Raw genomic sequence first — 15,376 nt, 5'->3', positions numbered from 1 at the left:
TTCTCCAGAACCCTCCAGCCCAACAAACACATCTCCCTACTCCCCTTGCTGTAGGAGATTAGGCTCTTCTTGGAGACCACGCAAAGATCTCACCTGACTCCAGGCGGGGACAGACAGGATGGACTTAAAGGAATCATGCTGGATCTTACTGAGGTGTGAGGTTTATAGAAGGAAACTTCAGAGTCGGATTTTTAGACTGTGGCAGAGGCATATACAATCAAAACGCACACGAGGCTGACACATGTCCTCCCTGATGAAAACAATGTGTTCGGCATACAGAAAAAAATAAAATAAAATAAAATAAAGCACAATGTAGACCAAGATGCAGCTGCTCTACCCCAATTTCCTGATCCGTACCTTCACGAGCACGAAAAGTTCTAATTACCCCAAATCCATATTTCCCCGAAGCTAAAACCAGTAGGAATAGCTTCCTCTCTTGAGAACAGTGTTCAGTAACCAACACACATGTAACAGTCCAGAGGCAAGTTTACAAGATGTTGTAAGTTTATTCCGAATCAGATTAAATTGCGTTCCATGTGGCTCGATTCTTTACAAATCCTATTTCTTGAATATATGTTAAAACGGTTTAACAGTTTCAGTGTTTCTTCCTTAATTATACGGGATATACTCAGTTTTAACTATACAAGAAGCAGTGCCGGCCTGGCTGATGGGACCCAAAGCGTGTGAGGGGACCGCGCTCAGCGGCCCACCAGCACCTCCTTCCCATGGAGCCACCACTGAACACCCTCTCCTCGGGCACCCCTTGATGTCGAGTGAAACAAAATCTACGACTAGAGTTTATATCGCAATTACTGGGCTTCTCCCTAGCATCCAACGGCTAAAGTTTAATAAAAACAAACGCCACAGAGAGAGCATTACTTGACAGTTAAAGCCCTTCTCCCTCTCCGGTGTGGACTCGCTGATGTTTGGAAAGATTGGACTTACTACAGAAGGTTTTTCCACAGTGATTACACCAGTAGGGCTTCTCCCCGGTATGGATTCTATGGTGTTTATTAAAATTTGAGCTGTGGTTGAAGGCTTTCCCACACTCCTTACATTTGTACGGCTTCTCTCCGGTGTGGAGCCTCTGGTGAGAACTGAGACCTGCGTGCTGGCTAAAGCTCTTTCCACACTCGTTACACTGGTAAGGTTTCTCCCCAGTGTGGATCCGATAGTGTCGGATGAGGCTGCCTTTCCCACTGAAAGCTTTTCCGCAATCTTTACACTGATAGGGCGCCTCTTCCGTGTGCATTCGCTGATGTTTAAGGAGGTCTGAGCTCTGACCAAAGGCTTTCCCACACTTACAGTCATAGGGCCGGTCCACCAAGTGCGTTCGGTAATGGAGGGTCAGGTTTGAGCTGTGGCTGAAAGCTTTCCCACATTTGGTGCACACGTAGGGCTTCTCCCCAGTGTGCGTTCTCCGGTGCTTGGTAAGATTTGAGCTATTACTAAAGGCTTTTCCGCACTCGGCACAGATGTAACGCCTCTCTCCTGGGGCAGGTTTAGTGGGAATCAATTCTCTGCCTTTCTTGGAACCTTTGTCTAGAAGAGGAGTTTTTGTTCCTCTTTCCTTTTCAAGGTTTGCCCACTGCCTTTCTAACCTGGCCTCACATTTACTGGCAACGACCATGGGAGTAACCTCCCTTTTGAGTTCCTGAGACTCTTCAGAAGTCTTCTGCTCATCTATGGAGTCCTCATTCTGGGTGTTCGAGTTACGATCTGAAACAAGAAGGAGAGTAAGGGCAGGTCAGTTGTTTTATTTTCTGAGAAGGAACCTGAAGGAGAAACAGAAACGTCAGCTGGCGTTGGGAGCAAGTACTGCTCGGTGGCACGTCACAACACGACACGGACACAAGTCACCCCCACACCTAGCTTGCAGTCCGAGGCTTCCACACCAGCCCCCAGCCCAGCAGCAGCTACGACGGTATGACGAGCACACAGCTTTCTCTGCCGGGAGAAGAGCTTCACATAAAGAGGGCAGGAGGGCCACACCAGGCCTCCTGGGACAGGAGCAAAGGAGCTGGGTGATGGTCAGGCACAAACAACAGGTAAGAAACAGTGCCGAATGGTCCAAGTTGATTAAGGAAAATAAACAGGGTGATTAAGGGAGATGAGGCCAGTGGCAAACTCATGAGACCCACGTGCTCACAGAAGTGGAATATAAAAGCAACAAAAGAGGACCTTCAGTCCGTGTAGACCAGGCTAGTCCCGGATCGTCTTTACATCAAAGTGCTCACCTCCCAGGAGGGTCTGAGTCCCAGCGTGTACCCGACAGCGGCTGTGTCTCACGCTTCTTTCGGTTCTCAAGTTAATACTGCTACAACCAGACTGAAGCCAACCATCTTTTTCAGAGCACACACGAGGCCGCCACACTTTCAGGCGCACACACACGGAAAAGGGGAGTAAGAGAAATCCACACTGAACCAGGGGCCCCCCGAGACCTGCTGGCCCCCAGGAGTACAGAAGTCTCTGTCAACACAGTACTTTCCTCTTAGCCCCTTCCCTGGTCCCTGGAGCTCCCTCTCCACTCTACCATCTCTTTGTCCTGGCCACGGGCAGCGACAGATACGTGTCCCTTTCACTCTGGGTGATGAGCAGTCGCCCGGCTACATGTACAGACTTTCCTTCAAGCTGCCGTGTACTACGTGTGGGAAATAAGTAGCTCAATAAATAAGCAAAATATTTTAAATAACCTTATGAGGCAGAAGCTGAAAAGAATTTACCTGGGACCATTTCTGCACAATCCCATGCTGATTTTAACAGCTCCTTCGTTCAGTCATTGAACAAGCATCACTTATCACTGTTTCTTCAACCTGGTACACCTCTGTGAACAGTGCCCCCCAACTTTTTTTTACAGCTTTTCTTTGATACAGACAGAGAGAGCACAAGCAAGGGGAGCGGCAGACAGAGGGAGAAGCAGTCTCCCCACGGAGCAAGGAGCCTGATGTGGGACCTGATCCCAGGACCCTGGGATCATGACCCGATCGGAAGGCAGACGCTTAAACTGACTGAGCCATCCAGGTGCCCCAAACAGTCCTGCTTTTAAACTCACTCTGACCAACCCTTTTAAGAGTACGTCCTGTCCCTACGCTGACTCTCTGCGTGAGACGCACTTGGGAGGAAGGGGAGGCACTCGTCCTGCCTAGGCACCCAGACCAGGCAAGTCAGTCTAGGGGCAGTGCCTCACAATCAGTAATTAGAATTATTCTGTTTCTTCCACCACAAAGGCGTGGGGGCACCAAGCACACAGCATGACAGACAGTCCCTACCTTGACTCTTTCTCAGCTCTGGAGTGAGATCCTCCTCTTCCCCAGTCTCCTGGATGTACAAGGGCTCCCAACCCTCGCTTTTGTGACTGGTCTCCGCAGACTGGGGCTGTGCGCTGCTTGGAAACGCTGCTGTTCCCGAGCAGGACCTCTTCTCCCACACCTGTTGCTGTTCCTTTGGAGGAGGTGAGACCTACAGACAACCAGGAACGGTGGGGTTTGTACACAGCTCATCTCAGAACTACAGGTGATCCCAAAACACGAGTCTGAACTACACAGGCCCACTTACACCTGTATTTTTTTTTTTTTTTGGATATACACAGTACAGTAAATGTACTTACTCTTCTTACGGTTTTCTTAATGTTTCCCTTTCTCTAGCTTACTTTATTGTAAGAACATGGCATATAACACACATAACATACAAAATAAGTGTTAACTGGCTATGTATGTTGTCGGTAAAGCTTCCAGTCAACAGGAGGCCATTTAGAAGTTAAGCTTTGGGGGAATCAAAAAAGTTAAAGCGGGATTTTCAAATGAACGTGTGCTGGAAGGTGGGGCGAGGTTAACAACCCTAACCCCTGTGTTGTTCAAGGGTCCACTGCAGAATGAAAGCGAGCCCCAGGAGGGCTAAAGCACAACCGCTTGGAAAAAGAAAGCAAACACGTCCACAGCTAAAGATCAATCCTGGACAGGAGAAGGGAAACAGGAGGAAACGTGAGCTAAGTCAGCAGAAACTTCTACTCAGCTCCTCCCACTGGACAGATAAACCCAGTCCTGCCCAGAGCGCTCCATTCCCAGCCTCACAGCATGTGAGGTGTCCCCAGTCTACCTGCTGTGCTGGCTCGTCCAGTTCCTGCTCCAGATCCTCGAGGAGAGTGACGGCCTCTTCGGCGCTCTGCGGGCAGTGCTCCTGCACCCAGGCCTGGAGCTCCTGGGGCAGGATGGTCAGGAACTGCTCCAGCACCAGCAGCTCCAGGATCTGCTCCTTGGTGTGGATCTCGGGCCTCAGCCACTCGCAGCACAGCACCCGGAGCTGGCTCAGGGCCTCCCGGGGCCCAGGTGTGTCATGGTAGCCAAACTGCCGGAAGCGCTGGCGGAACACCTCCAGGCTGGGAAGGCTCTGCCTTTCCTCTTCGTCCTCATCTTTAACCACCAGAGGCCCCCTCTCCCGTGGAGGCCGAGGGCCCCGAACTGCAGCCATGCCCAAAACCTTGGTCATCGCACCGATTCCAGAAAGAGCCTCACTACAGGTGGTGGGACTCTGTGGAGCCGGAGTATCGGTTCCTTTGAGTTTCTGGTTCTTCAGGGCTACACGTTAAACCTGAGAAAATATTTACCATAAATTACAGAAAAAAAGAAAAAAAAAAGATGCTTTTTAGGTCTTGACAGCCACACCTTTAGCAGACAAAATTGTGGAAATTATGGCCACTATAAAACTATCACAAAAATTATGGTTCGGGGCGTCCGGGTTGCTCAGCTCTTAAGCCTTCAGCTTAAGATGCCTTCAGCTCGGGTCATGATTCCGGGACCCTGGAATCGAGCCCTGCATCAGGCTCCCTGCTCAGTGGGAAGCCTGCTTCTCCCTCTCCCACTCCCCCTGCTTGTGTTCCCCCTCTGTGTCTCTCTATGTCAAATAAATAAATGAAATCTTAAAAAAAAAAAAATTACAGTTCAAACTCATTTGGGAGTCAGCTTGGGATATCCTACTTAATCTTACTTTGTCTCTACTCTAATAAAAAGTGTACAATGTTATAATTTTAAAATTATTTTAAACTAACTTTGCTCCAAAAACTGTTTCAGAATCTTATAACTCCGGGGCGCTTGGGTGACTCAGTGGGTTAAGGCCTCTGCCTTCGGCTCAGGTCATGATCCCAGGGTCCTGGGATCGAGCCCCACATCGGGCTCTCTGCTGAACAGAGAGCCTGCCTCCCTTCCTCTCTCTCTGCCTACCTGTGATCTCTGTCAAATAAATAAATAAAACCTTTAAAAAAATAATAACTGAGTCATTAGTTAATGATGTAATTTAAAAAAATCTGTTTGTTTCAAAGATCCCATTTATTTATTTGAGAGAGAGACTGTGAGCATGTAGGAGGCAGGGGGAGACAAGCAGACTCTGCACTGAGCTTGGAGCCCTACAAAGGCTGACCCCATGACCCTGAGATCATAAATTGAGCCAAAACCAAGAGTCCAGTGCTTAAGTGACTGACTGAGCCCCAATGATGTAATTTTGAGCCTCACTTGATGTAAGGTGCCCCAATGATGTAATTTTGAGCCTCACTTGACCCACTTTTAAGTAGGGCACATGCAAGTTTTTAAATGTCCTTTACCTTTAGGTTTCACAGAAGGACAACTGGAATGACAGAGATTAGACTAACAGTAACCTATACTCTTACAGAGGTATTCACTTTGAGGACATATATATTGCTGAGAAGAAACTGGAAAAAAAATTAAACACGGTAAATTATACAAATATAACATGCTTAAAAGTATTTTTCTTTTAAATATTAAATATTTTAGGGGCGCCTGAGTGGCTCAGTGGGTTAAGCCGCTGCCTTCGGCTCAGGTCATGATCTCAGGGTCCTGGGATTGAGCCCCGCATCGGGCTCTCTGCTCGGCAGGGAGCCTGCTTCCCTCTCTCTCTGCCTGCCTCTCTGCCTACTTGTGATCTCTGTCTGTCAAATAAGTAAATAAATAATCTTTTTTTTTTTTTAAGATTTTATTTATTTGTCAGAGAGGGAGGGAGAGCGAGCGAGCACAGGCAGACAGAGAGGCAGGCAGAGGCAGAGGGAGAAGCAGGCTCCCTGCCGAGCAAGGAGCCCGATGTGGGACTCGATCCCAGGACGCTGGGATCATGACCTGAGCCGAAGGCAGCTGCTTAACCAACTGAGCCACCCAGGCGTCCCAGTAAATAAATAATCTTAAAAACTTTTTAAATATTTTAAATATGTCAGTCAGTTGATACATTAGAACATCAAAAATAGGGCGCCTGGGCGGCTCAGTGGGTTAAGCCGCTGCCTTCGGCTCAGGTCATGATCTCAGGGTCCTGGGATTGAGTCCTGCATTGGGCTCTCTGCTCAGTGGGGAGCCTGCTTCCCTTCCTCTCTCTCTGCCTGCTTCTCTGCCTACTTGTGATCTCTCTCTGTCAAATAAATAAATAAAATCTTTAAAAAAAAAAAAGAACATCAAAAATATGTGCAGTAAATACAATTACTTCAATTTTCTTCATTTGACAAACAAGTGAAGTCCATTCATTCAACATCCCCTCGAAGGCCTGCCGTGGGCTTGGTGCTGGGGGCGCGGTGATGAGAAAACTAGACGCGCTCCCACCCCCACGGAGCTTGCAAGTTTGGGCGGGAGATGGAAAATACATGAGTAAAGAGATATCAGAATCAGACTATAAATATCAGCACTCATTAAACATACTCTGAAAGAAACGTGCATAAATTAGCCCTCCATGCTGTGACTGGCTTTCCTGAGCATGTTTCCAACCCGTAAGCAGCACTCGTCATGTCACAGAGATGTCCCATTCTGGGTATGGATAACTGACAGCAGGAAAACTCCAGCGGAAGTCTCAACAAAGAACCAAACAGATAAAAACCTATGTGGGTTTGGGTGGCTCAGTAGGTTAAGCCTCTGCCTTCGGCTCAGGTCATGATCTCAGGGTCCTGGGATCGAGTCCCGCATCGGGCTCTCTGCTCAGCGGGGAGCCTGCTTCCCCCCTCTCTCTGCCTGCCTCTCTGCCTACTGGTGATCTCTGTCAAATAAATAAACAAAATCTTAAAAAAAAACAAAAACCTATGTGGGTTTTTGTTACGCGAACCAAGTTGATAACAAGGGTAGTGCCCCTAATAACAAGGAGGCACAAATGGCTCACAGAAGATGAGGAAATAAGAGGAGGAAACAGGAATCACAGATAACCTAAATCTAAAGCATTTAAGAACGGAGTATGAAAAAAAAAATAAAAATGCAAATAAAAACGTGAGTATGCTCACGGCTCCTATGCACATCGTTTTCCACAGATCTGGCTTGTATCACCCGGACATCAAGTCTCACATAAGGCCCCATCATCATAGCAAAGGAAAAAGGGTAACATGCGAATAGTCATATTGCTGGGTTATAGATGACTTCAGGTTTTATTTTTTTATATGTATTTATTTTTAAGATTTTATGTATTTGAGACACACAGAGAGAGAATGTGCAGGGAGGGGGTGAGAGCAGGAGAGGAAGAAGCAGACTCCCCACTGAGCAAGGAGCCTGATGTGGGGCTCGATCCCTCGAATCCTGGGATCATGACCTGAGCCGATGGCAGATGCTGAACCGACTGAGGCACCCAGGAGTCCCTGACCTCAGTTTTTCAAATTCTTTTTTTATTTCCCAAATTTTCTACAATAGGTATTATTACTTCTTTATCAGAAAATCAGAATATCATTAAAGACAAACAAAACAGGTTTTCTCACCAATGCCCAAACTTCATGCCCTCCAAAAATAAAACGACCCCTAGAAAACAAAAAAGCAATGCCACACCACACAGAAACTGCCACCACAAATGTACGTTATAGCTTTTGTATTGAGTTTTGTATTAAGTTATTTAGTTTCAAACATTTAGTAAACACACATTAAAAACATATATTTTATACGAACTGCCAAATCTGGTAATTAAAAAAGAAATGGGATTCTAGCACTAGAACCTCAGTATGTAACCTTTTAGGAGAAATGCAATAATTTTTGGCTGCTAATTATAATTAGTTCAGAATTCTAGGGATGCCAGTACTTGGGACTCCCCTCCACCATACCCCATTCTGAAGCATCCTATGATATGTCAACCGAGGTCCTGATCGGGTGAACCAGAATCAGCACCACCCACTCCCTCCTGCTGCCCCGCACACCCAACACACTGCTGCGGTGCCCACGCTGAGGATAACTTGACAGCAGCCGGGCAGGAGCACACCAGCTCGCTTCCTAAGATGAAGGCACTAGCACTCAAGGCTAAAATAACCTCAAAATAACAGAGGCAGCAGTGCCAGAAGCATTCATCTGAAATGCTCAGAAGCGCGTCTCCCCAGTGCTCAAACGCTTTTTCGTAACCGGTTACAAAATTTCACACTCCACCCAGAGCAGGGCAAACCTACAACAGGACGCTGTTCCAACAGACCCTGGAATCCATTCGGGCTGCTCAGCTTCTGGGATCACGCCTGGGAAACTCCGCAAGACACGAGGAGTTCCAGAACACAGGTGGCATTAAAGAGGGAGTGACCTATCATTCCTGGGCATCTGTTCCCAGAGGGGCATATCCAAACCCACAGATCACATAACGACCTCTGAAAAACATGTACACGGAGACAAATAAAGAAAAAGTTGGGGTGCGTGTCCAGCTCAGATCGTCGAGTGTGTGACTCTTGATCTCGGAGTTGTAAGTCTGAGCCCCACACTGGGTACAGAGATAACTCGAAAACAAAAAAAAATCTTAAGAGAAAGTTTCCCTTAGATGCTGCGCACAATTTAAATTCATGTCTTTGCGAGACCACAAATGAGCGAAGGGCCAGGTGCCTTGGTCCTCGCGGCACTCATCCTGCTTGTGGAGATTTCATCCGGTCGCAAGGCTAGAAACTGCCATCCCCACGGCCGGTTCATTTCCAGCCTGGACCTCTCCTTTGAACTCGAGACTGTTAAGACCAACCACTACTTGCCGTCGCCACCAGCATGTGCAATGGTACCTCAAGTTTAACATGTCCAAAACTGCAGTCCCCATCATCGCCCCCAAAACTGTTCATCTCAGTTAATGGCAACTCTACCATTCTGTTTTCTTGGACCAAAAAACCTGGATAATCCCCCAGACTCCTCCTTCACATTCTACATGTAATTTGTCAGCAAATCCTGTGAGCTCTACATCCAAAAGACCCCAAGGTTCAACCAATTCTCACTGCCTCCAACACTGCCATCCCATTCCATCACCTGTTGGCCCGTGCCCTGTAAGAGCCTCTGAAGCGCTTCCCCGGCCCTCAGTGTATTGCCAACGGGCAGCCAGAGGGATCCTGTTAAAACTCAAGTCAGATCACAGCATTCCTCTGCTCACGCCTTCCAAGGCGGTATCTCAAGAGGAAAAGGCAAGGTCATCACAGAGGCCAAGAAGGCTTCGAAGGTCTCAGCACTGTTGTCTCTAATTTCATCTACCTCTCCCTCGTTCATTCCACCCCAACCACACTGTTACCCGCACGTGTGAGGCACCTCAAAGCATTCGTTGTTCCTCTGCCCAACGCTTCCTCCAGATTACAAATGGCTGGTCTGTACTCCTATGTTCTCGCTGAGCCAGCCCTGGTCACCCTCTTTTGAAACACACACAACCCTCCCTCACCCCAGAACTCCTTATTCTCCTAATCGACGCTTTCCCTCCATATCACTTATCTCTAGACCTAACACGGAGCTCAAACCCATAACCCCAAGATCGGGAGTCCTGTGCTCTTCCAACTGAGCGAGACTGCTGCTCCTACCCTTTAAAAAAACAAAAACAAAAAACAGAAACCACGTTTCCTTCTTGAATATCAACTCCGGAGGGCGGGGACTTTCAACTGTTTTTTTCTTTTTCTGCTATTTCCAAATACCTACAATATGCCCAGTATTTGCAGGTACTGAGTTATCTGTGGAAAGAATGAATGTCATATATGGATCTCTGGGGCTACTCACGGGGTAAAAACTATAAAACTGGGCTTTAAAAAAATATCAGGACAGTGCACCTGGACAGCTAAATTGGTTAAGCCTCTGCCTTCAGCTCAGGTCATGATTTCAGGTCCTGGGACTGAGCCCCACATCAGGCTCCTTGCTCAGCGGGGAGTCTCCCCTGCCCCAACTCATGCTCCCTCTCTCTCAAATAATAAAATCTTAAAAAATTTTTTCAGTACAATTTAAGCTAAAAAAATACAGAAGCAGCATAAAGTCATGCTTAGTTTACTACTGATACAGGTGGATACAGGATTGGGTAAGGGTGTGCACAGGAGTTAGTATACAGATATTTACTTCCTAGCTCTGTCTGCTATGAAGGTTTAGAAGCAATGACATCCCACAATCAGCACCCCCAGAGCCCAGGTCTTGGTTTCTAAGTATCATTCTCCAATAAAAACTACTAGAAAATGGAGAAATGGTTGATTCTAGGCTGGGGAGCATATAAAATGAGCCTGGAGCATCCTGTGGTGACAAAAAGTTCCATGATCCCAGCTGAAACAATTTGAGCAACAAAATACAGTACTGGGTTATAATCTGGAAGCGGAAATAATTTTCTGTCCACACTACGTAAAGGGGGGGGGCGGGAGGAAGGTGGGAATGAAAACAGAGGAAAAGAGACAAATACCACAACCAGAACTTATTTACGTAGATACTCCTTTGTCAAGAAGGTGGACTGCACTTAGGAACTTGCTTCCATAAGGAGAGTATGGAAGGGGAACCGGCTCACCAAGGTCAACATCACCGGTGGCTATGTTGATGAGAACAGCGACAAAGGCACATTACCTCTATGGCCTTCCTCCTCCACACCCACCCTGAGGGCCATGCTATAGGATATCTGACCTATACGTCTCCAAACTATCAAGGTCATCAAAAACAAGGAAAGCCTGAGAAACTGTCACTGATCAGGGGGCACTAAGCGAACTTGAAGACAAATATAATGTGGTACCCTAGACGGGATCCTGGAACGGAAAAAGGATACTAGGGAAAAACTAGTGAAATTCCAAGAAATTGTGCAGCTTAGTTCATAGTAATGTACCAGTGTTGGTTCCTTGGTTGTGACAAATGTAGATAGTAACATAAGCAGTTAACAGTAACTGGAGAAGAGGTGAATGGGAGTTCTGTACTATCTATGAGCTTTTCTAGAAATATCAACTATTCTAAAATAAAACATTTACAGGGTGCCTGACTGGTTTAGTCAGCAGTGCATGTGACTCTTGATTTCAGGGTTGTGAGTTTGAGCCCCACACTGGGTATAGGTATCACTTAAAAAAAATCTTTGGGGGCACCTGGGTGACTCAGTCAGTTAAGCGGCCAATTCTTGATCTTGGCTCAGGTCATGATCTCAGGGTTGTGTCATCGAGCCCCACCTCAGGATCTGCACTCAGCCGGGAGTCTGCTTGAGATCTCTCCTTCTCACTCCACCTCTCTCCCTGTGTGTGTGCGTGCGCTCCCTCTCTCAAATAAATAAATCCATCTTTAAAAACAAAATAAAATCTTAAGAAACAATAGAATAAAATATTTAAATTTTTAAAATATGGGGAAGTGGGGGTAAAGCAGCTTTCATAAATGCTATTCTATTACGGAGTGACAGTAAAGAAAAATACGTTAGTTGTTAACTTCAATACTTATAATGTTGAAGCAGACCACTATTAGAGTTCATGAGATAGTTTTTAAAAAGTTATGAAGTGTTTTTCTTTTACAATTATTTTTTTTAAAAGGTGCCTGCTTGGGGCGCCTGGGTGTCTCAGTGGGTTGAGCCTCTGCCTCCGGCTCAGGTCATGATCTCAGGGTCTGGGATCAAGCCCCACCTTGGGCTCTCTGCTCAGAAGGGAGCCTGCTTCCCCCTCTCTCTGCCTACTCGTGATTTTTTTAAACCTTTATTTATTTATTTGACAGAGAGATCACAAGTAGGCAGAGAGGCAGGCAGAGAGAGGGGGGAACCAGGCTCCCCACCCAGCAGAGAGCCCGATGAGGACCCTGAGATTACAACCTGAGCCGAAGACAAAGGCTTAACCCACTGAGCCACCCAGGCACCCTTGAAAATAAAGTTTCTAACAGATCTATTGTAAACATTACACAATGTTTACTTTTACTTTTATCAAACACTTTTAACTAGTTGACAATGTTATGACAATCTTATCCTCCTCTGAAATCACACAAGTCATTTTCCAGTTTGGCAACTCCCAACTCCAAAGCTCAAAGGCTACCAGCAGAGGTTTACGGATTTATTTTTTATTAAAAAGAAAGAAAGAAAGAAAAAAGATTGGGGAGGTGGGGACACCTGGCTGGCTCAGTCAGAAAAGCACGTGACTTTTGATCTCGGGGTTGTGAGTTTGAGCCCCTCATTCGGCATAGCGCTTACCTTAAAAAAAAAAAAAAAAAAAATTCAACAGGAGAAAATCAAATTCAGCTTTGTATGTACAGGGACCCACATAGACGTGAAATTCTGAAGGCAGTCAGGCAACACGGAGGTTTAAATAACAACCTGAGCTAAGGAGGGGGTCTGAGGATACTAAGATGAGGAAAATCATCAGCAGGAAGGTGAGAGGAGATGTTTGGAAAACCAAGGGTGCCCTATCATACAGGTTTTTTATATAAAGAACAATCTCTTTTAATAGCTCTCTTTCTGGTATAGCCGGGCACTTGAGGAGAAAGGTGAAGAGCCTTTCCTGAATCTGCTGGGTTTCAACTGCTTTTAACTCAAAATACCATTCATGCTAAAGTGCCCCATTTTGCAGCAGCCTGCCCTTAGCAACTAAGTTCCCTCCTCGGAAAAATCGAAGTTTCACACTTTGTTAAGTCTAGTACCAGCAGAGGTTTAGCATACAAATCTGCACAGAACAGTCAGCTGTTTACAACCATTTTATTAATTTCTCTGTTTGGCACACAAAAGTCACAGCCCGGCCTCTGCCTCCTCACACCGTCTCATCAGTGCTCACTTTTCAGGGCAGATTTCTATTTGTTTTTCAAATCTCAGCTTAATAATAAATACACAAAAAGATATTTAACCTTAGTTATAATACAAGACATGAAAATTAAAGCTTCAACAAAATGCTTCCATCTATCTATCAGACTGGCAATGATTTTTTAAAAAAAATGCAATAATGCTCAGTCTTGATTCCCTCCCCCCGCCCCGCAGCAAGCCAGTTATTTCACATTCAGTCATGTTGAGTGTGCCTAAAGGTTCACTCAGGGATGCCCTCCAGGCCTTGGCTTCTGAATTTTTCCTTTTTTTTTTTTTTCTGGACATTTATTGATTGATTGACTGTAAGCTCCAAGCCCAGTGTGGGGCTTGAACTCACGACCTTGAGATCAAGAGTCACATGTTCTACCAAGAGTCAGTCAGGCTCCCAAGCTTCTGAAGTCTTCTTAACAAAGTGTTTATAAAATCAAAAGCATGTGGATAGAAAACAAGAAGCTTCATTACTGGGGCGCCTGGGTGGCTCAGTGGGTTAAGCCTCTGCCTTCGGCTCCGGTCATGATCTCAGAGTTCTGGGATCGAGCCCCGCAGCAGGCTCTCTGCTCAGCAGGGAGCCTGCTTCCCTCCCTCTCTCTGCCTGCCTCTCTGCCTACTTGTAATCTTTCTCTCTCTGTCAAATAAATAAATAAAATCTTTAAAAAAAAAAAAAGCTTCATTACTAAATCACACTGTCTTCAACCACAGTGAACTATTTTTTTTTTAAGATTTCATTCATTTATTTGAGAGAGAGAGAGAGATGGAGAGTGATAGAAATTGTGAGAGAGCCCAAGTGGGTAGGAGAGGGAGAAGCAGGCTCCCAGTGAGCAGGGAGTCCAATGTGGGGCTGGATCCCAAGACCCCAGGATCATGACCCAAGCCGAAGGCAGATGCTTAACCAGGTGTCCCACAGTGAACTACTTTCTTTAGGATACCGAGAATGTTTAGCACAAGAAACTCTTAAGTTCACAGTCTACCATAAGAGAATCGTTTGGGTTTCCATGGTCTTGTGGTTTTCTTCCCCTCGGTTTATGACAATTTCCCAAAATGTATACTCTAATAAAAGTGTCCCAAATCCATTATGAAACAAGATGAGGCATAAATAAAACAAATTATCACAGATTCTAACAACTGAGTGGTACTTACCAACTAATTCTAGAATGCCTTTAACACATACCTTGTGTACCTGAAAACCCGTAGGCAGGCACATTTGGTAACTGAGGCACAGAATTCTACTGTGCAGCACCTACTTTCTTGACAGCAGCCTTCCAACCCCTGAAAATAACTGCTTTTTGGCTCTCAACTCCCTTCTTCACAGTTCTTTCAACTGTTCCTTACATAACATAGGTTTCCAAGAACCTCACCCACCAGATCACCTTGGTCTCGCCCAACTATTTATAAACGGTAAAGTAAAAATGCATTTCCAAAATCGAGCAGATGCCTGTTGTGTGTGTGCTTTCTAATCTGAACAAAGCCCAACGGTACTATTCCTCCTCTTGGATGAGTCACGACCCGGGACTTCTAATGAGGCTCGGTTTCCCACAGCAGGTCCCCAAGCCCCTCAGGCGTGTTCTCATCGATTATCCCTGAGCTCGGATTTCCTACTGAGAGCCAGGGAAAAACAGAATGCAACTCGGGTCCGACTGACAGACGGTTCGGCTCAGGCAGAGCACAGAAAAACAGCTCTGGAACGAGAATGAGGCAGTTTCTTTGTGAAACCCCCGGGGCGGGGAGAAAAAGGCTTTCCCGGGAGCTGGCGCCTCCACTACCTGGGGCTGGGCAGGAGCACGGGGCTCCTCCCTGAAGACCTCCCGGGACCGGTCCGCGGGGGTTCTCCAGAGGCCACAACTTCTCAACCTACTCCTCCCTCCCCGAACCCTTTCGGCCAAGGCTCCCTCTCTCGCCCGCCACGCGAACCAGGAACCGACAGACTCACCGGATTTGAAACCGCTCGAAGCGCTCGGACACCTCGACGCACCCCGCGGCCGGCGCAGCCGGAAGTGCGTCAGAGCCCCGCCCCCGCGGGAGTCTAACGGGGCCATAGCGGTCCCTCTAGGAACTGGGGAAGATCCTCTTTTCGTCTCGGTGTCTCGGGTTCGTCGGGGGTCGAGGCGCTTTAGGGACGGGAGGAGTCGCTCCACTACGGAAACAAGGACCTAGTTCCACCCACCAACCCCCTTTTAACCAAGGAAATGCCAACCAGGTCAAGGCTTTGGCAGTTCTCCCACCCAATCCCTGACGTCCCCGTCCAGGGAGAGTGTTCCCTCCCGGACTTAGGAGCCTGGTTCACCCGACCCGGGCCCGTCACTTGATCCACGTTTATCACGTGGATCACGGGGACACGGAGCCCCACGTTTGGCTCACGAAGCCAGAGACTGAGTGATCACTGTCAGACTTGAGTCACGGTGGCATCAATCGGAACAGAATTCTGGGCAGA

The 15,376-nt window shown here is 46.9% G+C and overlaps 1 protein-coding gene across 1 annotated transcript in view; it reads right to left on the bottom strand.

Moving 5' to 3' along the window:
* Positions 1–14,924, bottom strand: part of LOC122896050 (putative zinc finger protein 286B) — a 30,856-nt gene extending 15,932 nt beyond the window's left edge. The window contains exons 1-5 of the mRNA XM_044233991.1: positions 14,876–14,924; positions 7,724–7,763; positions 4,096–4,587; positions 3,270–3,459; positions 894–1,719 (exon numbers count right to left, since the gene is read on the bottom strand). Coding sequence (XP_044089926.1) covers positions 894–1,719; positions 3,270–3,459; positions 4,096–4,485 — 1,406 coding nt within the window. The 5' untranslated portion in view covers positions 4,486–4,587; positions 7,724–7,763; positions 14,876–14,924. The remainder of the gene's footprint in view (positions 1–893; positions 1,720–3,269; positions 3,460–4,095; positions 4,588–7,723; positions 7,764–14,875) is intronic.
* Between the last annotated feature and the right edge of the window lie 452 nt (positions 14,925–15,376).

This window comes from Neovison vison, chromosome 14, assembly GCF_020171115.1.
Source record: "Neovison vison isolate M4711 chromosome 14, ASM_NN_V1, whole genome shotgun sequence".
Taxonomy (NCBI): Eukaryota; Metazoa; Chordata; class Mammalia; order Carnivora; family Mustelidae; genus Neogale; species Neogale vison.
The sequence above is the reverse complement of the archived record's forward strand: the minus strand, read 5'-3'. Positions and strand labels throughout refer to the sequence as shown.